General features: G+C 36.1%; 1 protein-coding gene across 1 annotated transcript in view; it reads right to left on the bottom strand.

The window, feature by feature from the left end:
- Positions 1 to 2748: 2748 nt before the first annotated feature.
- The window catches only part of KLHL14 (kelch like family member 14), a 97756-nt gene continuing 73352 nt past the window's right edge, over positions 2749 to 27152 (bottom strand). The window contains exons 4-9 of the mRNA XM_012447292.2: positions 22299 to 22388; positions 15336 to 15414; positions 9006 to 9196; positions 8766 to 8924; positions 5826 to 5983; positions 2749 to 3517 (exon numbers count right to left, since the gene is read on the bottom strand). Of these exons, the coding sequence (XP_012302715.1) occupies positions 3377 to 3517; positions 5826 to 5983; positions 8766 to 8924; positions 9006 to 9196; positions 15336 to 15414; positions 22299 to 22388 (818 nt within the window). The 3' untranslated portion in view covers positions 2749 to 3376. The remainder of the gene's footprint in view (positions 3518 to 5825; positions 5984 to 8765; positions 8925 to 9005; positions 9197 to 15335; positions 15415 to 22298; positions 22389 to 27152) is intronic.

Here is a 27152-nt window from a genome sequence, read left to right as displayed (position 1 = left end):
TTAATGTCCTCAAGGTTAGGTGCTTCTAGAAAGTCAGGCATGATCAGTCCTTTCTGTGAGAACTCAGTCTATCAAGATACTCATCAGTGTATATTAGTTGGCTTTGATGTGCTTTACTATTCTGATTTTAGCTTATTTATATGTTTTTTTTAAAACTATTTTGACCTAAAGAATTAGAATCAGAAGTCTGGCATTTATAATGATACCCTTTGGGATATATTCAATGGATACTTGATACTTACCATGTTGATAATGATGATAGTTTGTTAAGTGATATAGGTGTCAAGTAGCTGGGAAAATATGAGTTTGACTGAATAGCATAGAAAAATGCAGACACTAATTTCAAGCTCATAGACACAGTCTAATAAATTTAAAAAATCTGGTCCTTATATACATTCTTACAGTTTTAGCCAGTTTTAAGGTGTATTCTTAGAAAAAAAAATCTTTTTTGCCCCCTTAGTGTATTTCCACTTCTTACCCAAAATTCCTTCAAATACTAACTAACTAAATATAAAACATGAAATGTACAGTCTGGTGAGAGATCAAGTAGGTGGTGTCTTGAGATTAGGAAAAAGATAAGCACAACTTCTTAACATCTTATAATATCTAGTTAGCACTGGAGCCTTGAGTATTTCAGGGGATTTGGGGAAGCCCTTCAGTAACCAGTTGTTGGCTCAGGAGAAGGCGCTTCTTCCAGAGTGCTACACTAGTATGTGGAGGAGAAGATCCAATGGAAGGAGAAAGAAACTCCATCACTCTTGCTTGTGGAATACTAGGGAAGATCAAAAGATCCTTTAATTCTGATTTTAATCAACCCTAATGATAGATTTGGCTGGGAAACATTCAAGTAAACTCCCCCCAGCTTACAGGCTTACAAACCTAGCTCCTGATCTTACACAGCTCTTTGCCTAGAAGGCTGCCCAACTGCCCCTCAACTACAAGGCTTATTTCCCCTATGTCTCCCTTAGCCCCTCTAATTGCCCTGTACAACTACTTCATCATATTTTTAAAAGAGAATAAAATTAAATACTATGTGTTTGATAATTGATTTAATAAAATGTGTGATTCACGTATTCTTTAAAAAGGGTGCAGGTATTTTTAACACATATGGTGCTTCTAATAATGTGTATAAATATTTAGTTATTCGATCTCAGATAAGTTATGTCTTATTATAGCACTCTTGTAGTAAAAGCATCAGATTCAACGCATATGATTTTTAACTCACAACTCTTTCCAGAAGCATTCCATAATTTTTAGCACTGTCCATACTGTATACATTTACATATTGTGAGGAAGCCAAATAAACTTGTAAATCATAGCTTCAGGATGAAAATATTTAGGCATTTACATATCACAAAGCTTCAAACAGTTTAATGTAGAGATTTATACATATGCTATGTAAGCAGGATATGAGAGACACTTGAATTAGTACATAAAGTTTTTATTTAAAGTTTTCCCCTTCCAAGCAAGCTTCATTTACACATTCTAATACTGTACAAAATTTACATTCTCTGTGACTTATTTATTCACTTTTCACTTTCTAGTAGCTTATGTCTTTCTGAAATACAGAAAGCTTCACTTATAGTTCTCATAAATGCTTTTATTTATTTTGGTGAGAAATAAAAAATAAAATGCAGAACAAGTCTAAGGAAAGCAAATGTTCTGGTATAAACTGTGACTTTTGGAAGAAACAGTGACAGTTGACGACAAAAGGTTCTGAAGCAGACCTCATTCTATTCATGATGTCAGCTGGGATTTTCCCACAGAGTACTGTAACTTTTCTCTCTATATACTCATATGTTTTCAAGGAAAAAGAAATGAAAGTTGATTGCACTGGATATACATATATTTATATATATATTTTTTTACAACGGATCCTTTGGATCTGAACATACAAATAAATACAAAAACAACGAAGATTGCACTTTACTGTAGAAACGGCATTGGATTCCAGTATACCCATTTATCTTGATGTGCTCCACCATGAAAGCTTATCACCAAGACATTTTTCGTCTGTGGGCTTCCCCTAATTATTGTTTTGAATGACACATTTGTTGAAGGATTCAGCATCTCTGGATGGTTAAAAAAATGTGTTAGGCTTTTATTTACTCCTAAAGTTGTTGTTCAAGCTCTGAAAGGCTTGAAAATCGAATTTGCATTCCTATCAATTCTGTCCTTTTGGTTGGCCACACTGAGACTATCTCATGCTGTCCTGACCTTCTGCTCCTGAATTCCTCATGCTCCTAAAGACAGCTAGCAATTGCTTGCTTAACTGAGTTCAGGCATCTCTGGTGATAACAAACAAAATATGATGAATTGGGAGAATGACAATGGTAAGTCAAGTGTCTAGAGCCACCCGAAGGTGAGGAAGAGGAGAAGTATCTTGTCAGGTGCTATAATTGCCTCCTGTGGCTCTTGTAAGTTCTGTGTTTTAGAAACAGAAAGACAACTGGCATTGTACTTAACAGAAATTATTCTTTCTTTTCATCCCTGAATTCCTGAAAACAACCTCCCATTTTTTATTATGGATTAAGTTTGGGTCAAGCATATCATCTTACAGAATCTCTAAAATAGTCTATTTGTCAATCTTGTCTTTTGAAGCAAATAACATGTGTATTGACTACTTATATACCACAAAACATGAAAAAGCACAAACCTCCATGAACTCAATAGTGACATAGTGTATTTTGTTTTAGTCTTTCAGATAAAACTGAGGAACAGAAATGATGACTCTGTCTAGCCTAGAACTTATAAGGTAGAAAGCATTTATTACAAGAGCCAACATCTTTCTCTTTCCTGATCCCATGAGGAGCTATACAGGCAGAAGGTGTATGAAATAAAGTTGTATAGAAACGAAAATGCCCCTCTTTAATCTTATATAATTTTCAGTATGTTGCCAATGGAGTCTGTGAAGTAGCCAAAGGTTAGGAATACAGAATCAAGTGGCAATTTCTGTAACGCAGTGTATTTTGGTGGCTCAAATTTGGAATCATTATTGAATATAATATCCCCGGAATGTCAACATAGATCACATGCAGGTAGACTACAATGCACAATACTGATCTCAAGTCTCTCTGGGGCCAGTCTTCTGTATTTTATCTTTCTCCTTTTGCAAGTTAGGATTCACGTGAAGAGTTTTTGTAAAGCTGGGATAAGTTAAAACCAGTCTGAAATGGAAGAGTCTGTCACCACTGGAAGTTTGGTGCGATCTGAGTTATAGACACAGTATCTGTTCAAGAACAGGTCTCTTTCTTTTGTAGTTACTTATAAATCATCAGAAACCAAGGGTGGGTTTTGGCAGTGGTACCATTAGAATGCATTGTACCTGCCATTGCTTCCTAGAATATGATACTGTTCATTCCAGAGTTTCCTGGTGTTATTTGTTGTATGGTACACAAGAGGGCAGAATAACTGTCACACAGGCAGGGCCTGCCAATGGTTCTGCCACGTCTCCTTCGAGTTCTGTCCAGCTTCCTTTCTCTGGACAATAGCATATTGTAGATGACTTGTAGGCCCCCTGTAATGACAGAGGAAGGAGCATTTAGAGAAGGATGTCAGAGAAGTGCAATGGCAGTGTTATTGATCACATTTATTAATATATTGAAAAGAAAATATCTGTTCTCCATTTTTGCTAAATAATTGCAAATGAAAGCGATGGATTTTAAGCTGTTCTAATCCAAGGGAAAAGCTGAGATTGACAAAATTTCAAAAAAAATTTTTTGTGTGACTAATAATAAAAGTCAAATAAATATCTAGAACATCCTAGATGCTCAATAAATCCTAAATTGGCTGGGCCCAGTGGCTCACGCCTGTAATTGCAGAGCTTTGGGAGCCACGGTGGGTGGATTACTTGAGCCCAGAAGTTTGAGACCAGTCTGGGCAACATAGCAAGGCCTCATCTCTACACACACAAAGATAAAAGCTAAATTGGGCATGATAGTGCACATCTGTAGTCCCAGCTGCTTGGGAGGCTAGAACAGGAGGATCGTGGTTACAATGGCTTAAATAATAATAATAATTTTATATATATATATATATATATATACACACTAAAAATAGAAGTTATCCAGCTTAAGTTTAAAAAAGGACAAATTTACCATAAACATTCAAATAATTAGTAAAGTTGTATTTCTGATTGTCTCACTTCTCCATTTTTATTTTGCTACTGTGAAGAATCAGAGCTAGGATTGAAAATCAGTTTAAAGTGAACTGGAAATGAAAGCTTGTCAACTTTTTCTCACATTGACTTATCTATTTTCAACAGGCCACATGAAAATCAAATGTCCTTAATCTTGTTTTCTTTGTCAACTTTAGGGGTTAGTGCTTGTGTAACATTTCCCTCTCCAAACCAAGGTAGATTTGTGTTTATCATAGGAAACAAACAAGAAAGCCAACTAACCTAAAAATTGTTTTTCTGAAAATACTCCTAATGTCTGCTTCTAAACATATATATTCTTGCAGCTAATAATTTGTACCAGCAAACGAGCACATATATGAATATCTAGTTATATATGTCAATACATATTTGCTTATATGCAACTAATAACTTTTTAAAGCTCCCAAACTTTATGTCACAATCTTGTTTGAGGCAAAGGAAATAAAACTAAATAATATTGTTAAAACGGCCAAATTAATCTTATAAAACTAATACAGGTAATTCGAAAAATATGCAAATATCCATCATTTTAAAAGTGACTTTATAATATGCTAGACCTGATGTGTCTCCTGATATGCTGTAATTTCAACTACAAAGCGACTTTCTCAGGTGTTCTTGCTAAAAAAGAAAAAAAAAAGTTAGCAAAAGAAATAAGAAAAAAGAAAAAAGCTGAATTTAATTATGCTCTTATCTCTAACTTCCAGTCTCTAGCAAATAAGCAGACGGAGGACTATTTCAAATGACTCCACAAGGAAGTCATTAGCCACTTTCAAAATGTAGAGTATTCTGTATAACTGACCCTCTTTTGTCAAAAAGTCAATGGCATGAAACAAAAAGAGGCAGGGTAACGTTCTAGATTGTAAGAGATATATGAGACATAATGATGAAATATAAGAAAGACTTGTTGGATCCTAATTTGGATATGGCAATTTGAAAAATATATATATTTTTTAAGTCAGTTGCAAAAATTTGAATATCAAATGGATATAAAGGAATTATTGTTAATTTTTTGGAGTGTGAGTGTATTTATGTAAGTTAACGATTTTTTTAAAGATAAATACTGAAGCATTAGGATGAAATAATGTGACGTCTGGGATCTGCTTCATATTGCCTCAGCCAAAAATTTTAAAGGGGGATACATGAAGTGTGGCAAAATGTTGATGGATGTTGAAGCTGAATGATGGGTTAATGAGGGCCCATTGTAATCTCAATTTTTGCATATATTTAGAAATTTTCACGATAAAGAAGGAAAATAAGGGGAAAAGCAATGGCAAATTACACATCCTAAACAGATTTCGTGAATATTGGAGAATGAATTTCCATTTTTCATGCCTTACTGGTCAGAAACCTTTCAGACTGTCTTACTAAACTGCAGAACATTTGTAAAATCACCTCAGTTTGACTTTAGTTGGGAAACCAAAATCACAAGATCATAATAGAGATAGGAGAGAAAGAGACCTACCACATCTTGTGATGCTGTTGGTCAGATAGCAAGCCAGTCTGACAGCGACCAAGCTGATCCTATTTTACTACCTAAAGCAACTGACTGCTTGCATGTAAGTATGATACTCTTAAAAGGTACATGTGTGGGGGATAACACATTTGGAAAGATACAGAAAAAGTAAGCACAAACAAAATGAAGGAGGATGCAGTAAATGTGGACACATACCATACTCCAGCTGTAGCCTCCCACAAGGTAAATGCTGTCATCAAGCACTGCACAGCCAGGGCCACTTCGACCCTCCAAAATGGGAGTTTGGAGTATATTCCACTGGTCACCTTTTGGGTCGTAGCATTCCACAAGCATTACATCAAGGTGGGAGAAACCTAAGCAACAGAACAAAATGGAACAACAAAATAATAAATGCTCAGGGTCCCAATTTAAGGCTAGGGCTTCTTTTAAAAACGGATCTCAAGCCAGAATAGATAATTTTGTTTTTTGAAGACACAAATGCATAAATTCACTGAAACTGAGAGAAACATCAGAAAGACCTAAAGAAAACCCCAAAGAAATTCTAGTTGCTTCAGATTACTTTAAAGCAAGAATGCCTGAGCAGATTTCATTAGTAAAGGTTGATTATATGTGGGTTGTTCTTATTAAAATGGTTTATTAAAACCTTATTTAAAAAGGTTTAAAATAATAATAGTTTAAGCAAGCATTTTACAGGGCACTTACAATATGCTAGTTTTCTTTTCTAAGGGCTTTATTTAAATGAACTCATTTAATCCCTTCTATCACACTATGAGATAGTCCTTGTCATTACTTTCATTTTATAGGTAAGAGAGCTGAGGGACAGAGAAAGTCAATTACTTGAGTAAGTCACAAGCCAGTATGTAGATAGTTTGAGATTTGAATCCAGGAGAGGTTTAAGAACTCAGATGCTTGCAGACTAAATTGTATTGCTTTTCTCAAATGAATATTTAACTCTCAGAATGTTTTGATAGATTAAAAATATGTTGTTCAGTATCTTTTACCTTTTTCACAGTTTGACTATGTTTACAAACAACTCTGATGATGTAAATGTTTTCTAATATTTACCAAGAATCAAGGTTTAGAATAGGAGGCTTAGTACCTGTCACTGAAAAGTTTCTCCTAATGTTTCTGATAGGATTCTCAGTGTCTGGGCCAGAACCTAGGTCACTGAGAATGTTCCTGGATTCTACTGGAGCCCTGACTTTAATTTAGAAGGTGAGAAACACCTAATGGGAGCTTCATGCTCACCAAGCAGATCAAACGCTTAATGTTTTTTTTTCTGTAGTTAAATGCAGGCTATGGATATTTGATGGCGGACAATCACAGTGTGTAAAAGTAACTAGCATATTGGATTCTTAAAAATAATTGAGAAGATGAATAAAAAAGTAGAGAAATTTTTGTTCTTGAAGAGGTAGACACTTCCTACATAAAATAAATCACATAGATGATGGAACAACAGAACAATGTACTCATTGCAACTCCAGAGTATATTCCTTTCCTTTACCATTAAGATTACAGATGAAAATTTTTGAAGTGTATACACTTAGAATGGGCACTTGGGCAAATTCCAGGTTCTGACTTTAGAGGCAACATTTGAAGATTTAGATGCCTTCTCTGTGCCAATGTTACACAAGTTGACTGTAATCCTCACAGAAGCCATCAAGGCAAGGATAATTATCCCTCCTTTACAGACATGAAGTTAAATGTGTTGAGTAAGACCACACAACTAGGAAGTGCATAACTAGAATTCAAACCTAGGCTTGGATGCAACGTCTTTATCCTTTCCTCACCATGATGCCTCCTGGAGCTAACCCAATTTTGATATGTGGGCACTATTTCTCATTTAGATTGTCATTACCTGAGTCTTTCTCTCCAAACCTAACCTTAAATGTTAGAAGATCCTAGAACATTTAGACAATATCTTGTGCAAAAGAAATGAAAAGAAATCACAGTTTAACATAGAAGGATACAAAGTTAATATAAAACATATCGATGTAAAGGAATGGTGTGCAGCTTGAAATGAAAGAGCACCATTGAAAGAGATGAGAATAAAAAGGGAAGAGTCACAGTAGTAAAGAAAATCCTTTCCCACCGGGGAGAGCACTAGCAGACATGCACTAGGCTATTGGCATTTCTGAACATGAACTTGACTGAATGAACATGAACTTGTAAGTATCTACATAAAAGTTACATCTGTTCAGGCTTTATTTCACTTACAGGTAAATATGTATTAGGAAAATAGAAAAAAGATCTCAGTCTAAACCATTTAAAAAGATGTATATGCTATTAAAAAATAAATGCACACATGTGCATTATCTACCAGACTTAGATATCCTGTTTCCCAGTTAGCTTAGTTTCAGGGATCATAGACTAGCAGAGCTGGAAGAGATTTTAGAGATCAACTAGAGCAGTTTCTTCATCTTCAAATGAGGAAATTGAGGCCCAAAACAGTTCAATCATGTTCTAGATATCATAGGTCTTTCTGCTTTCCTGTCAAATTCAGTCTTACATGAATGCACATAATGTTATATATGTGCACATACACTACAAAAAGTTGCAGTCATATACATATATGGGGACAGAAAGGTGCCAAACATGTCTCTAAAAATGCTATGCTTTAAGATTTTTATTGAACAAAGCAACAGAATTTGATAGTCATAAATGGTTTGCTATTCAATTCTTTAGAAATTCTAAATATAGACACAAAATTCTGGTAAATATTTCCTTTAAAAATCATATATTAGCTTTCTGCACTTATGACTAAAGTTCTTTATGATTACTGCAAAAAAAAGTTTTCTGGAAACAATTCATTACTACAACTTTAGTGATAAGAAATAATTTATTTCAGTGAATTCATTGTTACAACAAATTATTTGTGCTCTTCAGTTATTAATGCTCCTGTTTCTTATTTTCTGTAGACATCATTATTCATTTCTTTAATGTGTATGGTAACTTAAAAATAATCCTTTCTGCAGAAAAGCCAAAATAAATGCTTGCTCAAGGGTACTGCTAATTTACACAGAGTAGATTGTATTAGGTTAACATGTTTTTTAGTTGGTTAACTATGATTATCTAAGGAGAAATCCTTTTAGCAAGAAACATGAGATGCAAATGTTGTGACTTGAAAAAAAAGACCTTTCAAATGATTTCCTCCAATTGCATACAAGCGATCATTCATTACAGCCAAAGTGTGAATTGCGCGTTTTGTGTTCATATCTTGTTTTCGAGCCCAGACATCCATTACTGGGTCATAGCAATATAGCCATGGGACATATTCTCCATTGTGTACACCCCCTGTGAAATAAACATAGACATACAAGTTAAGAGAGTGTTTTGAAACTGCACCTTGTAACAGAAAGTGGAGGAATTACTTGCCTGAAATGTATATTTTCCCATTGTGCACTGCTCCTGCGTGAGCTGCCAGAGGCTGTGGCAAAGAGGACACATAGCGCCATTCATTTGTTTCTAGGTTATAGCACTCCACGCTGGACAAGTAGCCAGTTTCATTCCTTCCACCAATAACGTATAAATGTTTGTCCAACCGACATGCATAGAAACTGGCTCTTCTACAATGAAAACAACCCACAGTAAATCACAAAAGGAGCTGTGAAATGTTACCTTTTGAAATAAAATAAGCACCACTCAGTTAGTCAGGGAAAGGAGGTGTGTTCTGCTTCAGAAAGGGTTACAAATCTTTAAAAATTACACATATATCTTATAAGTCTTAGACCTTCTACCATATAATCATATGTATTGCCCTTTCTGCTTAATATTCTTGATATTAAAGTAACAGTAGAGGAGAAATTCACCAACTCTTTGTTTTAGCTCTTTTTATCTTGCTTTTTATACGCTGTTGAGTGTTCATTAATATTTGGGATATTTGGTATCTTGTAAGACAAAGTGAAAAATGAGGTAGATAATGTAACAATAATAAATTATCTTGACATTCACTTTCTTTATAGTCCTTCAAGGGTCATTGTTTCCAATTTAAAGAGAACTACATCATCAAAATTTTTCTTCAATTATCACTTTTTTTTACCCTTAGTACTACTACTGCAAATAGAATAACTCTTGTGAACTTCATATAATGTTCAAATTTTGCACTTATATAACCAGTTACAGGAATGTCATCCAAGTAACTTTTAGTGTTGATTCTTAAAAGGCTGTAAGATATTTTTAATCCCTTTTAAAGAAAGGTTATTGATGATATTATCCCATTATGCCATCAAAGCAAAAGATACAAGCTGTGTTGAAAGGATTGGAGACAGAGAGACCAATCCTAAGATATGCCATAATTGAGGAGTGAGATCTGAAGATACTGAGGACCTGAATTAGAGTTTTAGTAAAAGAAATTGAAAGGAGTGATGCAAAAGATATTTTAAGGAAGAAGATGTGAAACTTGGTAAGTAATAAAATATGAGAGCTGAGGGAGACTAACATTCAAATAGCAATCAAAAATTGGGAGTTAGGGTGACTAGTTTGAAACTTTAAGCAAGACTTTGACTCTTTGCTTCTTTTTTTCATTGATGCTACTGGAATAATATACTTCACAAGGAAAACATGTGGTCCAATATTGAATAAATGTAATTGTTGAGTGCCATGCCCCTCAGAAAACATAGTTTATAATTTAATGAATTTATGATCTCTATTAAAATAGATGCCAAGATTCTTGCGCAATGCCGATTGCAAGACAAAGAGTGCTACAAGTTTTTATCAAATAAACATGTATTGCTTGCAGATTTTCCAGGTTGTGTTTATGAAATGCCAAAACATTTAGGAGGTAGTATATAGTATGGTGATTAATGATTTGCTTTTTCGAGTAAGACTTCCGGGCTATATGATATACTAGGTGTGTAACCTTTGACATGTCAGTCGACCCCTCTCAGTCTCAGATTGCTCATCTGGAACATGGGGATGATAACGGTCTCTTTCTCACAGGGCTATTGGCAAATACATATAAGTGCTTTTCATAGTGTCCAGCATTTTGTTCATGTTCAGGAACTGTCAATTAATATATATCTGGATAAAGGTTTTTAAAAATTGACCATCAAGATGTTTGCATGTAAACATTTCCTAATAATAAGTGACAACGAAATTCTTTAATATTAGTTTAGATGATTTGTTACTATATAGGCATGATATTTGTTATGGATGGCAATGTATTAATTTTTGATGGTCCTGAAATTATCCTATTAGGCATCATTGATAATTTTAGAGCAATATTTTAACTATATTTGTTTTTTTCTAGATTTTCTTGATATAGTTGAAGGAAATATGTACCTTGGAAAATTCAGAAAGATGATGAACAACAATAATAAAAACAGTGGTAGGGAGAAAAGTAGGAAAAAATAAAGAGAAGATGAGTCAGATTTCATAAAGTAAAGATTTAACCAGGTCCATGTCTTCTGTGGGGTCCGTGAGGCTCTGAAGTTGTAATAAAATGCTGTAGATAGATGTTTTTGCATATGTGCATTTTTTGGAGGAAGCTTTTTAATGCAATCATCAAAGGGATTTCTGATCTTTAAAAAAATCGAGATTTTTTTTTCTGGTATGAGAGACTAAAAATTCATCTAAATATTAAATAAGATTTCAAAGCAGTTACAAAATTAAGTGCATACAGATGAATTACTTGTTCCTTCTATTTCCTTAACCAGACTTCAGTTATATTCTCATTGAATATGATAGGTCAAAGTTATTTTGCTAGTACTTTTACCTTTTCAGGTTAAAATATTTCATTGAAAAGACTGACATATATCTACAAAAATCCATCCTAAAGTAAAACATATTTCTTTTTTGCACCAATGACACTAAGGTAGGTTGGTACACTTCTTCTATATGATTGTATAGTAGGTCTAGGGGCCTCTGAAATAATGCATTTTCTTATTTCACTAATGGACCATCTTTAAATAATTGGGATTATGTGAGTTGTAAGCTGGTAATGGTGAGTTCTATGCAGCATTACTCTAGAAGAAAAGATGCCTATTAGTCATAACAAGTATGAAAACCTTCTATTCAACTGAGTTTAGGTTTTGAAGAATAAGAGGAAGATCTCCCTTTGGTGAACTTTTCTTGTATAAAATTCAGTTTTTTCACTTTTTATGATCTGGTTCCTTCATCACTGAGACACCTGGTCAGCCTGTCAGAACCTGCTCTCTTTTCTCCCAAGGCATTCTTCATGCATCACTCCGTGTGTACTCCTAGCTTTATCCACACAGTGTCACTGTTAGGATCTAAATGGGAAAAAATCAGCAGGTTTCACTTCCTGATGAAAAGTGCATTTTTAGGTAGAAATTCCAATAGTAAAGATTCTTAGTCTTTGACTTATTCCCCTTGCATGCCCAAAGTGAGAGTTCCTGAAATGCATTTTAAAAACCCGATTGTTAATGGTCTGCCAGCAACTGTGAACATTCGCTCTAGGGTAAAATCTTACCATACCGGGTCTCTCTTGACAATGCTCCCTGCCCCTCTTTGCCATATGAAGAGCATACAAGGTTTAGGCTATTTTATTTTGGGAAGAAAGTAAGTTCAAGATTATTAAAGATTTCCTAGTGGGATTACACTGTTTTTATTTCAAATTGTTCATTTCTCCCTCCTTTAGCCTCCCCTGCCCCCACTGCCAGAAGCAGTATTCAGTATTTGTGAGATAAGTTTAAAAAAGATTAATAATAGCTCATACAAATATACTTTAAAACCTGCTTATCTTTACAAGTTCTTTCTGGCCTTTAGAGTTGTCAGTTTATATCCTAAAGCATGAGATTGGATTGCTATACCCTTACCCAGCTTGAATTTTTGACTTTTGTCATTGGATTAAAAACAACGGATGTGTGAAAAAGAATATTGTCTCCCATTATTTTTTGTAACACAAGATATTACTAGGAACAAAATATTTAAACTTTGAGGCATTTTTGATATATTAAGTTCTTGCCTTTATTTACTCTGTAAAATAGAGGCTTCGTTCTTAATGTTTCCCAAACTACTTTTTCTATTTTTTTTTTTTTTTTAGATTAGCTAGGGGGTAAGATCTCCATAAGAATAACACTTCACACATCAATTTTTACTGAAAAAAACTGTAAGTTACCAAAGCATTTCTATTGATCCAAGTTTTTAATTGTTCCTCTACTTACTGAAGAATCAAATTCTAAATCTGAGAAAAAAACAATTCATTGGCACTACATTTAAATTTATATTTTCATCTATTCATTTCTGTCAGTAAATTCATAGCCAGCAGGCATGCAATTCATGAACTGACTCATGGTTGAGTAAACCTGAAGGCCATGTGCCCATTTCCCTGCTAAACTGGAAAGGTATTCTGCACTTTTTCTCTATTCTTTCAGAAAGGATGGCTAGGTAAGATATCCTAGGACTCAATCTGTCCAGCTAGTTCTGGAAGGGTAGGTAACCCCAGAGGTGGCTTACAATGTGTTTTCATTATTCTCAGTTGGTTTGGTGACTTCTCAGCATAATAATTTTTCAGCAGTTTGGTAGCAGCATAATGGAAGGGGGTAGGTGGGGAACTTCCGGTTTGATTCATGATCTACACAATGCAAAATTAACTAAACGTTTTAAGCTACTTTTCTGATCCAAAGAGTGTCATATATATATATCTAGATTCTTTTTCCTCTTTTTTTTTTTTAACCAATTAATCTACACTGGTAACTGTATTTTGAATGGAAACTTGGCAATGACAGAAAAATTTCATTTTAAGTTATGGATTGTTGCCTGGGTCAACCAACCCATAGGAGAGATGGAGCTGCAAGATTGACGGGGCATTTGTGAGATCTGCCTTTTCCCACTCAGCACTGTGAGGAGCTCTTTATTTGGTCTATCGAGTTGATTGTTCTAAATCTAAAAAAAACCTTCTTTTACTAGGGACCTGACATGATATACCATAATGGCTTAGAAAGAAACGTTAAACAGTCCATCCTGTCAACGGTGGCTGCCGGGTGCCGACAGACCATGGCAGGTCTTTTTATCAGGTCAATGAGCTGCTAAAAATTGTCTAAGTAGGACCCTGCCATGATAGGCCATAGTGCCTCAGAGCAAGTCATTACAGACTATCAAGTAAACAATACACATTTTCAAAAAAATTACTAATTAGGTTTTGCAGCAATATTTTCCATCCTTAGGGGCTCTACAGTGAGATAATTGACCACGACGTGAGTTATGTCTCCCAAGCCGAAGGCATGAAGGTTAATTATCGTGGTGTACAGCCCCCAGCAAAGGGGACTGTGGTGACGAGATGATGACATTTCAAACATGTATTGATAGTTGTTTTTTAAGTAAAACTTTTTGGAACAGTTTTGATTAAAGGGCAAGATGATGCAGCTGTAATAACAGAAACCAGGAAATAACCTCCAAAAGAGAGAAATGGTGTGCTGGAGAAAGACACCAGGAAGATTCATTAAATTTGTCAAGCTATTAATTGACTTAGAATTATTTCTTTAGGTACCTTTGAACTAGACATTCCTAAAAGTGTCTGTTGTTCTTAATGTATCATGCCTTATCATTTTCACTATATAGCCTTTAGTCTTCTAAGGGAGTTTTAATGTATTTACCTGTATATAGAGTAGAAAGTTAGATATTGAGTATCATTAGAGCATAGATTCATGCTGTCTTGCTGCAGTAAGTACATTTTTGAATAAATGGTATAGTATGAAAATTTTCTTTTAGCTTACAATTTATAATTAAGGATCCAATTTAATCTCAGAGTAATCTACTTGAATGTTTTAAAAAGAGATATTCAGGTGAGGGGCATTCAGCAGCATTCTTTCTCTATCCTATAAGAAATAGGATCCTATTTCTTATCCTGTTTCTTATAGGATAGAGAAAGAATGCTGCTGATTCCTTATTAAATGCTAAAGAGGCAATAGATTGCAGCTTAATGTCTATCACACTGGAGAATTTGCTCAAGATGTCCAGATATTATCTGAAAAGAACCAAGTGTTCGAAATCTAGGCTGTGAATTTCCATATGCAGATAAAGACATAGTGTAATGACTGAGGAACAGCTAGGAGAGACAAAATATATGTAGATATAGTAGCCATCTTGTCCTTTGGTAGCCAGGAGAGGTTGAGATAACTACTCTGTATGCAAAAAAACGAGACGACACGTTGCAAGGCTAATTTTTTTAAAAGCTAACAAATGACTTGTTCTTGAACGTATGGATTCGAAGACATTTGGGGAGGCCAATGTAAACAAGACAAAATTTACTACTGAAATGTTAAATTTCAGTATTTCATATCTAATTATCTAAATATCTAATATTTAAATATTGAAATTTAATATTGATATTGAATTTAATATTAAATAATTTAATACTGAATATTGAAATGTCTGCATCAAAATGTACATCATTGCAAGTATAGTGTTTATTATTTCAATTTTAGAGTTTAAATATATTATTACCAAAAAAAGTGGTATAGCCAGAGAAATTATAGCTCTGTTTGCAAAATACCAATTAATATAATCAAGAAAGACGAGTCACAGATTTTTTTTCTTCCTACATTAGAACAAATAATTGACTTATTTTTCTCTACTGAATTAACAAGAGAGGTAATCTAAACTGGCTAGGTCAAGTTTTGTATTTTGTCTCACATGTCTTTCATTGACTCTGTTTAGTATTCTTTCTCATGAAAAACTACCTAGCACCCATGCCGCCTGTAAAAGTCTTCACAAACATTTCAGGTACAAGAAATAAACACTTACCTTTCTTGCATGGGTGGAAGTTGAATCCAGCTATTAAATCGGGGATCATATCGGCTGACAAAATTTGTACTGTGTTTTCCTGTAAAAATATATTTGAGACATTTAAAACTTAGATTCTTTTGTTGATTTGCATATACACTAGTATTTTTTAAGATATCTTTATTCTCAGGTTTAACTAACAGATGAATTAAGTAGAGGGAATACCTAACACAGCATAGGTGATGAGTCGATAGAAAAATAAATGTGCCACCTCAAGTGTATTTCCTCTTCCCTTCTCTTCCCTTTTTCTGTTTTTGGAATGAGTTAGGATGAAACTAAATCAACCACAATAATAAAAGCAACTACATTTACCAAACTGGCTTTTATTACAGTTAGGATAAACATGTTTGGGGTGTTCTTGGTGTTTTAATGTTTTAAACACAGTAAGTTATTCTCTGTAAATTATCAGTTCCAAAGACTACCTTGTATGATAATTTCTCTTGTTAGAGCCATTAAAAAAAAAAAAAACTTCTTAATCTTCTTTTTTTTTCAGAAAAAAATTAATTTAAAAGATAATGTTTTTAGAGAAGTTTTAGGTTCACAGCCAAATGGGAAGAAAGGTGTAGAGATTTCCCATGTGTCCCCTGCCTCGCACATGCATGGCCTATCAGTGGGAGAGACTGTTCTCTCCCTGTTCAAACAACAGCAGCCACTACAAAAAGAGCCTGACTGGGAAAGTTAGTTTTGTTCTACGCATACCATGTTAGTTTTATGTGTGTATTTGGGGAAGCACCGTTGCTGTGACATATACACAGGTGCATTTGCTGAAATGGGAAGCATGAGTCCTCTGAGCCACTTAACCAGCTTATCCCCTCTGTTGAGCCTGAGAAGCATGGTAATGCCTTCAAAATATTAAAATGAATCTTATTTTATGTATACATTGATATTAAAACAAGAAATGGAAGCAAAAGAATATATTACATTCTCTGTGTGGCACTCATCTAAAGTTTAATCATCTAAAGCACTGGTAATTATCTAAAGCACTCAAAGTCTTAACTTTCAAAGTCTGCCTTTATTTATATATATGTAACTAAACAAAATTCACTATAAGATTGAACAGATAGGGGTGTGTGAGTGTGTGTGCATGTGCTCAGACATGTTTACTTAACACAATTAACTATATAAATATATATCAAGCACCTAGCATCTACTGTGTGTTTTATGTATTCTATACTCTGGAAAGATATTGGTATGCAAGAAAGACATAGTCTTTATCCTTGTAAATGAACAAACAAACATGTAACATCAAGTAGTGATGAATGCTATTAAAAAATAAAGCCAGGAACGATAGAAGGGAGGCCAGTTTAAGTAGGATGGTCCCCTGTTCACAGACGTCTTCTGCTAGCCATGCAAATATCTACACAATGAGCCTCTCAGGCTAGGGAGCAAGAAAGAATTAAGTCCTTGGGCTGGCAGTGAGTTCAAAAACAGCAAGAATCCTGGGGTGACTGGACAGAGGTCAGAGAGGGGTTAAGGGCCAGAACGCAGTGTGCCTTGTGGACTGATGCAGGATTTTTGTATTTTGTTATAAGGACAATAGCGAGTCACTGGAGAGTTTTGAGCAAGTGAAAAACATCATCGAATCTATCACGCTGGCGGCCATGTAAAGAGCAGACTCCAGAAGGGCCACTGTGGAAGAAGGGGACTGTCAGGAAGCCACTGCAATCATCGAGGTAAGAGCTGTGGTGGCTTGAATGAAGGTGGAGGTGGTAAGAAATGGTAGAGTTTCAAATCTATTGTGCAGGCATAGCCCAATAAAATTTCCTGATGACTTGAATATTGGTGTGAGAAGAGTTGAGTCATTAGAGATGGCTGCTAGGTTTTTAGCCTGAATAATTGAATGGAAGGCCATGCAATTTGCTGAGGCAGGGAAGACTAAAGAGGAGTAGGTACGGAGTTGGGAAGAGAAGTTATGAGCTCTGTTTTGGAATTAACCTTGAGAGACCTATAGGATCTCAAACAGGAGGTGTCTGGTAGGCCACTGGCTAAACACAGCTACAGGTGCAAATTTTGGAGTCATTAGTCCAGAGTTATTATTTAAAACCATAGGACTTGGGGCAACCATGTATGGAGAGTGTATGACAATAGGTCCTCAGAATGAGCCTGGAATAGAAGAAGCAGACCAAAAAAGGAAAAGAATGCTCAGAGATGGGGGAACGGTGTGATATTTTGAAAGCAAATAGTGTTTCAAAAGGAAGGGAGGTGAGTGACTGCGGAGTGACCATGGGATTTGGCAACATGAAGGTTGTTGGTGGCCTCAACAAGCATTGCTTCAGTGAACCAGAGGGGATGAAAGCCTCAGTGCAGACTACTCAGGAGAGACTAAGATGTAAGAAAGTGTAGGTAAGAGGATAGACGCTGCTTCTTAGGACTCTGCAATAGAAAGAAGATTACAGCTGGAGGATGCAGCATCGAAAGGTTTGTTTGGTTGTTTTTAAAGTTCAGACACACTGGAAAGTCCTTGAGCAGCCAAGAGGGAATGAGGAATAGACCTGAGGATTGGAGCAGAAACAGTAATAGGGGGAAGACAGAATATATAAGTTGCAATGGAAATAAGTGAACAGATTGAGAGTAGCAACATGAAGGGTTTATCTTCTGAATGCTTCTATTGAACTAAAAAGTAAGGCTATCAAGTGAGAGTGAGGACGGTGACTTTGAAGAAGGAGGCATTTGAAAAGATTGAGAAGTGAAATAGTTTCCTTGGAGGGTAGAAAGGTGCATTGACCACAGAAGTTTAGTGGAGCTGAATAGTAGCCAGCTTGGCTGTGTGGTTTTCTCTATTCATATGTAGTTGCTCAGCGGCAGGGGAGAGAGGTAAGAGAGTTGGGTTTAACCAGGACTAGTATTGCCAGGCAAATACAGAGGAAGGAGAGAACAAAAGGGCAGCAGGTATATGAGGAGAGCGGTTAAGGGGATGGGCCGTAGAAGCTAAGCTCAGTAAAGAGGGAAGTAAAGACACGAGGGGATGATAGAGAGTGAAAAGGTGGTATTACCAGCAAAACAATGGATTACTACCACATAAAGAGGCAGCAAATGGTATCATCTGCAGATATCCTTTTAAGTGCTTGAGGTTTTAAGGGTTTGAGAATGGCAATAAGGAGAAAAGAGAAAAGCTTCTGGTATCCAATAATATAAATTATTTGGGGGAAGGAGATATACACTGGCTCCCATTAGAAAGAGTGGCTGGGAAAGCAGCACTCTCAGAAGATACTCAGGTTTTGGCCCGGCATGGTGGCTCACACCTGTAATTCCAACACTTTGGGAGGGAAAATTTTGATGGTTAGGTTGAGTGGTAAATTGAGTTTTATTTGGGGACATACAGGAAGAGATAAGAGTACCACGAGGAAAGGAAGACCCAGAAGACTTGGATTTCACATAAGGAGGCTCCAACTCAAGAAAGAATTATGTCTAGAGCTGGTTAATAAGTGAGTTTTTGTGAAATTAACCTTGGAACTTGACTAAGAATGATGATACTTTTTCTACAGGGAAATGGTTGCATATTTCCACAAACTGGAGCACTGACAGAGTCTATGCATGTCTATTAGAATATTATCATGCGTTCCTATCACTAATGACATGAAGACAGTTGATAGGAGTTAATGTTTATATCTGAGTAGAAAACCTTATGTGTGTATTTTGATTATATTTCCAGTAACTAATATATTTGCTGACTTCAAATTGTGGTCAATAGATCATCAACAGATACAACTATATTTATTTAAATGAGTACATGTTTGTGTTTTATGAGCATGTATTAAAATTTGCAATTTTGAATTTCAAGGGCACACATCTCAGATACCATTTTCATAAGGACTAATGTTTAACTTAAGAAGATTTCATCTTTGGGACTGACATACATAACATCTGAACCCATGGATTTAAGAGCTTTCTCCCTGTCAGCAATGATAGTAAAGCATGTTGTATATTATCATAAGATTGGTATCCTTTATATGTTTTGGTATTAATTGCACAAGGTATTATAATATAAGACTCTCATATTTTAGAGATGTTGAGTCTCTTCACAGTTTTTAAAATGAGGAATGATGAAGATTTCCTCGTGAATGAGTGGGAGCCACTTTCCATTGTGATCCAATATTGATTTAATTTCACCAAATCAAAAGCAAAAGCATGACTGTTACACATCTAACCAAATACATATGTCTACATGAAAGACTGTGTATTATAGTGATTAAAGACTAAGGCTCTGAAATCAGACAGACCTAGTTGGAATCAGCTCAGCTTCTTGTAAGCTATGTTTGCTGGCAAGTCATTTAACCTCCTCAGTCTTAGTCTTCTCATAGTAAAACTAGAGCTATCATGGAATGACTTGCAGGATGCTTGTGAGGATTAAGTCAAATGATGCAGGTGAGTGTTTAGCAAAGTTCCTGGCAATAAGGAGTACTCAATAAGTACTACTACTAATACTATAGAAGTCAACTATGGTTGATCAGATGGATGGAGTATGGAAATCATTCAAGGGATTGTGGCAGATGCTCTTGGTCACTAGCCCAGATCCCTTTACCAGACTGGTGCACCCATTCCCTAACTGCTTAGTGCTGGCTGCTCATGGTCACAGCAGCTCCTCCAGCTGAACAGGCCACCTCAGTGCCTTCCCTCATCCCCCCCTGGGGGAAGGCTTTAGCCAATGGCTGACAAGAGGTGCAAAAGGCTGGCCTGCTTGCCTCAGGGTGTAAGCAGTTCTCCTCTGTTTAGGTGAGCCCAGCCCATGGTCTAGCCTCCTTTGCCCAGATTTATGCTAAATGACTTCACATGCCAAATGAGTCAGGGACACAATGACTCAGCCTTTCATGCGGAAACTTCCAAAATTCTAAAAAGGGGTCTTACACACACACACACACCCTCTCTCTCTCACACACACTCACACATACATAGACAGAGAGAGAAAGAGAGAACGTGCGCACACTCCCAGGCCTGTATTAAGGCTAAAGTAAAATTAAAATATAGTAATTAAAGTTATACTAAAATTTAAATCTGTGCATCTTAGTGGTTAAAGTAAAGAGAAGAGACATGATAGTCACATGGTTAGCATTAGTAATAATTTTCAAAAGCACACAATGCCTCAAACTTCGGCCTAAAGAGTTTATCCTCTGGGGCTTCATAGGGAGCCCATGAGTGGCAATGGTGAGAAACATCCCTACAGTAAATGCAGTTGTGTGCTGTTTCTAGTCATTTCTCAAAGCGTATTCACTGACGGCTTTAAACCCAACTGCTGTTCTTCTCAGGACTGTGAAAGAGAAAATCAGTGTAATCCAACAGCATGATTTTATGGGAGTCTGAATTAGTTCAAAGATGAAATCTTGATTCTCTAGACTAGAGGAAGGAATATGTCCTTTCAACTCTCCCCTGTTCCCCCCACCCAATTCTCTCAGATGTGCCTTTGATTAGAAGTTGAACAGCAAGTAGTTACAGGGTTTTTTGTTGTTGTTTGTTTGTTTTCTTTGCATATGCCTGTGGAACAGGTTTTCTGTGTTGCTGCTTAAGGCCTGACTCATAGGGATGGGAGGTTCACAGTGTTTTGTGAGAATGAATTATGGTACCAATACTGCTGTTTTAACAGAGGCCTATTCTACCTGTGAATTGCAGTAGGCTGAAGACATTCCTGTTTTCTCTTGTCATGTTTTAGTTTTAACCTGGCCTTAAAAAAGAATGTTCTGCAGATTCTTTGCTTGGATAAACCCAGTGGCTGCACACCGTGTGTTTACTTACAAATGCTCCTTACAGTTCAAATCACTTCCGAAGAAGGATAAGTTAAGTAGTAAATGAGGAGTTTACAATGCATTGTACGCATGTCAGTGTTTTCTGGTAACATATGGAATCCATTATTACGAAGGTAAGTTAGAGGAGAGATATGAAATATCATCCTTGCTCCTGTTCCAAATCTGTTTCCTACAAAGCCCAGGAACTGTCTTCTTTCCAACACTAGAAAATGTGGCACAACAAAGCTGCAGGTCTTGAGAAAAAAAAGTCTTCCTCTCTTAAAAGAAATGTTCTTAGAGGGTGGCCTGGATTGTTTTCCTTTAAATTTTTCTGGAGCGAACAGATGTAACAATTTTCTATAATTTGCCTTGGTGCAGATGCTGAAAGAGAGCATTCACAATAAAATATATGCAGTATATGTAATTTCAGCTGGATGTTCTGGGCTTTTAAAGTAAAAATGTGTACCTGCAAGCTGTTTTATGGTTTCTCAGTCATAATTATCTCTGTTACACAGAAGGCTACAACTGCAACTCCTTCTTCATGTGCAAGCTTTCCAAAAATATCTTGATAATTTTGCATATTCTGCAAGCCACAATGCTCTTTTTGTGTTCTATTTGGAAAGTGTGTTGAAATGTTTAACTTCTCTTTGCAGTAAGTTTATGATGTAATCACATCAACGGGGAGGATGGTGGATAATCTATGGAAGAAGCACTTGCAAAAGGTACAGCAACTGGAATGGATGTCAAGGAATACCTGCTGCAAAATGACTTCTGCTGAAGTTACGTGCAGCATGACTGGACATAATGCTTATGTGTTGCAACCCACATTATTATATTGATAAAATGGGAGAAAGGTGGTAGAGAAGATGGTGAGGATTCTTAACAGCTGCAGCTTGCTCCTTTCCCCTAGGGAGTCTGTGCTCATGCTTGTGGCATTCCTCAGGGGATGGATAAGGAGAGGGGCTGGGGTATCACTGCGAAGCCAAATCCCCAGACAGTTGATGAGTGATAGCTCTGCTACACATGTCCCCAGTTAGCTCAATGATTGACCCTCTCTCCAATTGTCAGCCCAATTTCCAGACTATTTCATTTGTCCCCGTTGTACAGAAATGTATTTTCCACACTAATTACAAAATGGACTGCTACTGATGCCCTTCATTACACACATACTTGTTGAGCACCTCCAATTAAGTTATTCAATAGTTACCATTCGGATTCCATTGGTCCTCTCCACCCAGCACGAACAAGAAGTTTTCCACCTCCACAACGCAGTGGTGGGCACTGTTGTATGGCATAACTGAAATTAAGAAAAAAAAAGATATATGAAATTTTCCATCTCAGGACTTGCTACCTTGGCTCACTAGCTATTTGTTTCACTGAAGTGCATAAAATGTGAGACTGAGTCAGAGGAGGAAAAATGCACAGGTAGCCACGCCGCTACTCATCAATCCAGGGATCCCTACACAGTGACTCAGTGGTGTGTTCCCAGCGGCTTCAAACCCAACCCCTTTTGACTCATTTTACATAATGTTATTCCAGAAATTAGTCAAGAACAACCTGTCATGCTGCTTTCGATTCCTAGGTTCTCCTTACCTGCCTGATGATGTGGATAGTGTTCTGAATGACTGACACTCCTAAATGGTCAGGGTTGGGGTTACTTCTTGGAAGAAGTAACGCTGAATACACTTGGAGCCATTAAGCTGCTCTGCCCAACTTAGTGTGCTGGCAATCCTTCCATAAACAGACTCAGGGTGCTTGGTAGCTTTCTATTCCACAGCAATGAACAAGCTGAATTTCCATACATTTTTAAGTTTTTAAATTAAGGTCCTGCTGATTTAATGCCTCCTCCAAATGTATACGCTTAATTTCCTGTACAATGTCATTAGCAGCACAATCACACATTTTCTATCTATCTGCTTAGGAGCTCTTCTGTAACAAAGATGAAAACCGTCAGGAACATCACAAATATCTATGCTCCTTGCCTCTCCCTTCTCTCTGCCCAAATGTGGTGGATGTGAGGAGGGGGCATTATTCAGAAACCTACTAATGCCAGCTTCCTCTGTATTTGTTCTGATTTATATTTCCTTTGGGGAGACACAAAATACCAGAATAGGATGCTCCTGTCTTCTTTCGTGCTGTGCAGTGTTAGTCTCTGCTACAATAATATCCTCTGGTAAATGTAAACGTATACAGCATTAGTCATCATATCTCCTACAGTGGTTTGGGCCCAGTGACACCAGTAGGAAAAATGATGTCCTTGTTCAGCTCATCATATGGGCACCTTAAATCTAGGTGAGGACAAATGGGGAGGTGATGTGCATGTTCAGGCAGGGAACGTATTCCTTGACACGGATCAACAGAGCACTTAAGAAACCAGTGCAGTGGGAAATCAATATGAGTCAGGGCCAACTCTTACTTTGCGCTTCTTTGCCAATGCAGAGAGAGAGAAAGTGAGGAGACCTATCTCATGCCTGACTTATTTTGGGTGCTATATATCTCTCATTTCATTTTTTTTTTTTATCTTTTATTTTTCTCAGAAAGCACTTATGCTGGCTAAGATATGTAAATAAAAAATAAGAAACAGGCACAGGTTTGAGAACTATAACACAGCCTCTGAAAGAGCAAATCAGAGCATTTAAGCTTCTTACTAAGGGATTTTAGGAGTTTTGTTTATTTCCCTACTGACTTATTTATTTGTACTGTAAATATGCATTGCTTTTGAACTTATATCCACAAGGCAGAAGGCATTCGTATGTAACCTCCAATTTGGGGGATAATGTAGAAAATGGGTGGTCAGTGGTTTTGTGTGGTCCATGAATTAGGTCAATTGACTTTGAGAGTCATCTCAAGAATGTCCTTTAGCCCATCAGTCCTCAGTTTATCTCTTTCAAAAATGCTTTTTACCTATATAGGTCCTGCAGGCTTCACTACTCACAATTCATTGTGGCAGAGTATATGTGAGGTTCATTGAGCAACAGAAGTGCAATATGTTTTAAAGGTTTTTTCCCTTTAATTAAGTTCATCATTGTTTGGATCATAATGCTGGTTCCAAAATATCAAAAACAAAATGAAGCTTCCTTTTTTCATATTGCGAACAACCTGGTGCTACTCCAGTTGATGGTAGTGTCCTCTGGCCAGTGGTAAATTTACTCAGCATTAATTGTCATCTGTATGCATGAGACATAGTGCAGTAACAGAGGCTATCAGCTACAAGGAACTTACTCTATGACCACACCTCTTCAAATATTTATTTTAAACTTTTGGTCAGTTCAACATTTTGCCCAAATCTTATAAATAATGAAAAATGGTATTCTCTCTTTAAAAAAAAAAAACACCAGAAGTCCATCTTCATAATAAAGTACAGTCTCTGAAAATAAAATGACACTTGCGTTTTGTTCTTACCATGCATTTGCTCTCATTCAGGCAAGCATAAATTAAGTGAAGGAAATAATACATGATTTATTTTTAAGCCTCTTTTTCGTTTGATTACCCCTATTGTTATGCTTTATGCAAACAAATGAAACTACTGCACTAAGCTAACTATTGAACTCTTCAAAATAAGAGAAAAGAAGGTCTTTGAAGTCCTAATTTAAAGGCTACTTGAAGGAATTCTCATCTATTTACACATTTTTACCCTTGTTTTAAAACCTGTCTGCAATATTTCTTGGCTGAGCATTTCAGTATTCTCATCCCTGAATTATTGTCTTTTCTGAATTATTACTGTGAATTGAGAGGCTATAAATATACCCAAATGCTCCTTGAAATTATTCTGAATGTAAAACTCTCCCAAATTTATTTTAAAAAATCTATATTCAATCAATGTTTGAATTTTGCAAAAGACGTAATTTCTTTGACTTCTGATTAAGCCCAAAGGAAAGCAAAATAAATAGGGTAGTGAACAAGAGCAAACAATTGTTTAAAATGGCCTTGGGTACTGCACTTATTGATTTTCTTTTAAATAACCACAGATACATGCCTGCTTCTTTCCAGATTTCTCCAGAGGTGGACAAGCACCTCGTCCTCACAAGCAGGTAGTGGGGGAGGTTTGTACTCCAGGTTCACATACAGCCCAGTGTGAGTTTTTAGCGTGTCAGTCAGTGAGTTAGAGGGAAAGGGGAAAGAGAAGCTAATCAGGATGAAATGAGATTAAAGGCTGTCTAATTTTACAGCAACTGTGATCCATCAGCCACTGTGAAAGTGACAGTGGAAATGAATGATGGAGACAGACAAGTGGGGCTGTACATTTCACTGATTTATCCTCAAATGCACTGGGCCTTATTTTATTGAGTGAACATGACCGCATTTATCATGACTGTCATCTAAACCCACTTCCCTCCATTTAAAAAGGTCACTTTACTCAGAAGGAGTAGGAGAGAGGCACTTTCAAATCAAATTTAAAATCTAATAACACGTGTTTATAAGGCCATTTGCGAGAATTCTCAACTTTATTAAACAAACAGGTAGTGCTAGGAGGAAAGGTAAAAAAAAAAAAAGCCAGAAAATTGGAAAAGAAAAAACTTTCCATCATCTGAAGGAGCACATTCATTTCATCTCTAAATTTGTACCATTTTTGCCCTTCCCACTCCAAACACCTAAAATTCTATTCTAGTCCTGGGAAATTAAATAAAACATTTACATTTAATATTTTAATTAAGAAAGTTGGAAGCAGGTAATACTATAACATAAACTTGGAGAGATACTGTCACAGTATTTATTCTGCAGAATGACTAATCATCACACAGGAAATAGATGTTAGCAATCGTTACAAGCTGAATCTCTGCCACAATTAACTTACGTACCTGTTAATTGTTTTCCCATAACTTTAAGGCCATAAAAAATCTCGGTTACACAGTCTTTTAACCCTCCCTGTATCAGAGCAATAAAATGTCCTGAGATCTTTGCACAAAATTGGTCTTTGTGGATGGGGAAACAACGTCAAACTCTCAGGGGATTTTTCTGTAACTTTTTGCAATAGTAACCAGCATTGACCAAACATTTACTATGTGCCATATGTGTGTACATTAAATATATATTTATCTATATTATATATTTGAAAATACAACAACACTTGCATTCTTGCTATTCATTTGTTTACATTCGAGCAAGCAGAAATTAAGTGAAGTAAATAATAAATGATAAAATATACAGATAGTATATTTACCTAAATTGACTTAAATATTTCATTTAATACAAGTAATTACAAAGGAGGCGTTACTCATTCACTTTATTTTTTTAGAAATACTAAAAGGCCTTGAGAAGGTAAGTCACTTGTTGAAGGTCAGACTCAGGTATCGAATGGCAGAGATGGAATCCAAACATGGGGATATCTGGACCCCAACTCACGCTCTTATCCATTTCACTCTACTGATTTTCAATAGGTATGTTCATCCATCCAGCAAGTAATTACTGAGTTCCTGAGTGTTCAGTGATGGTGTTTCTGAAATTTGTGTATAATTTTTTATATTGAATCATATTTTAAATGTTTATTAGTATGATATTTGAATGAATCTTTAAAGCAAGAAGACCTTCCTTTAAATGATTTCCTATAAATCTGAATATTCAAAGAGTTGGTTTTCTTAAAGCAGAGTACATTTGTTTGATGGAGCCAGAAAAAACACTGAGAACTCAGTTAAGGGTGGGTAGAGTCTGTTGGCAGACTTGTTTTTTCTAACAATGAGGACATATTTCAACCTTGCAAGCAGATTCTAAATATCTTGGTCATAGAGGCTGTTTTCTTGGCCTATAAAATGTCCAGGGGTCTTGTTTGTATTTATGAAGGCCTAGAGATCCACACTATTGTGTCTCTTCCCACATTTTACATCTAAGGAATGTAAACCTCTTCCAGAAGAAAGTATAGATATCCTTTTCAACCCTAGAATTTCCATGAATATCCAAACAAAATATTGCATAGGGCTATGCCAAGAATATAGAATTGCTAAATAGATGGTTATTGAATGTTTATCAATTAGATGTAACATTTGTGAAGACCTTGTTTTTTTGGTCTCAGATACATAGGCTTGCAAAACTGTCGGATATAACAAAATTCTTAATTGTTTTGAAA

The sequence above is a fragment of the Aotus nancymaae genome, unplaced genomic scaffold (genome assembly GCF_030222135.1).
Source record: "Aotus nancymaae isolate 86718 unplaced genomic scaffold, 86718_ANA_hifiasm-v0.15.2.pri h1tg000020l, whole genome shotgun sequence".
NCBI lineage: Eukaryota > Metazoa > Chordata > Mammalia > Primates > Aotidae > Aotus > Aotus nancymaae.
Note: the sequence above shows the minus strand (reverse complement) of the source record. Positions and strands in the feature narration are given on the sequence as shown.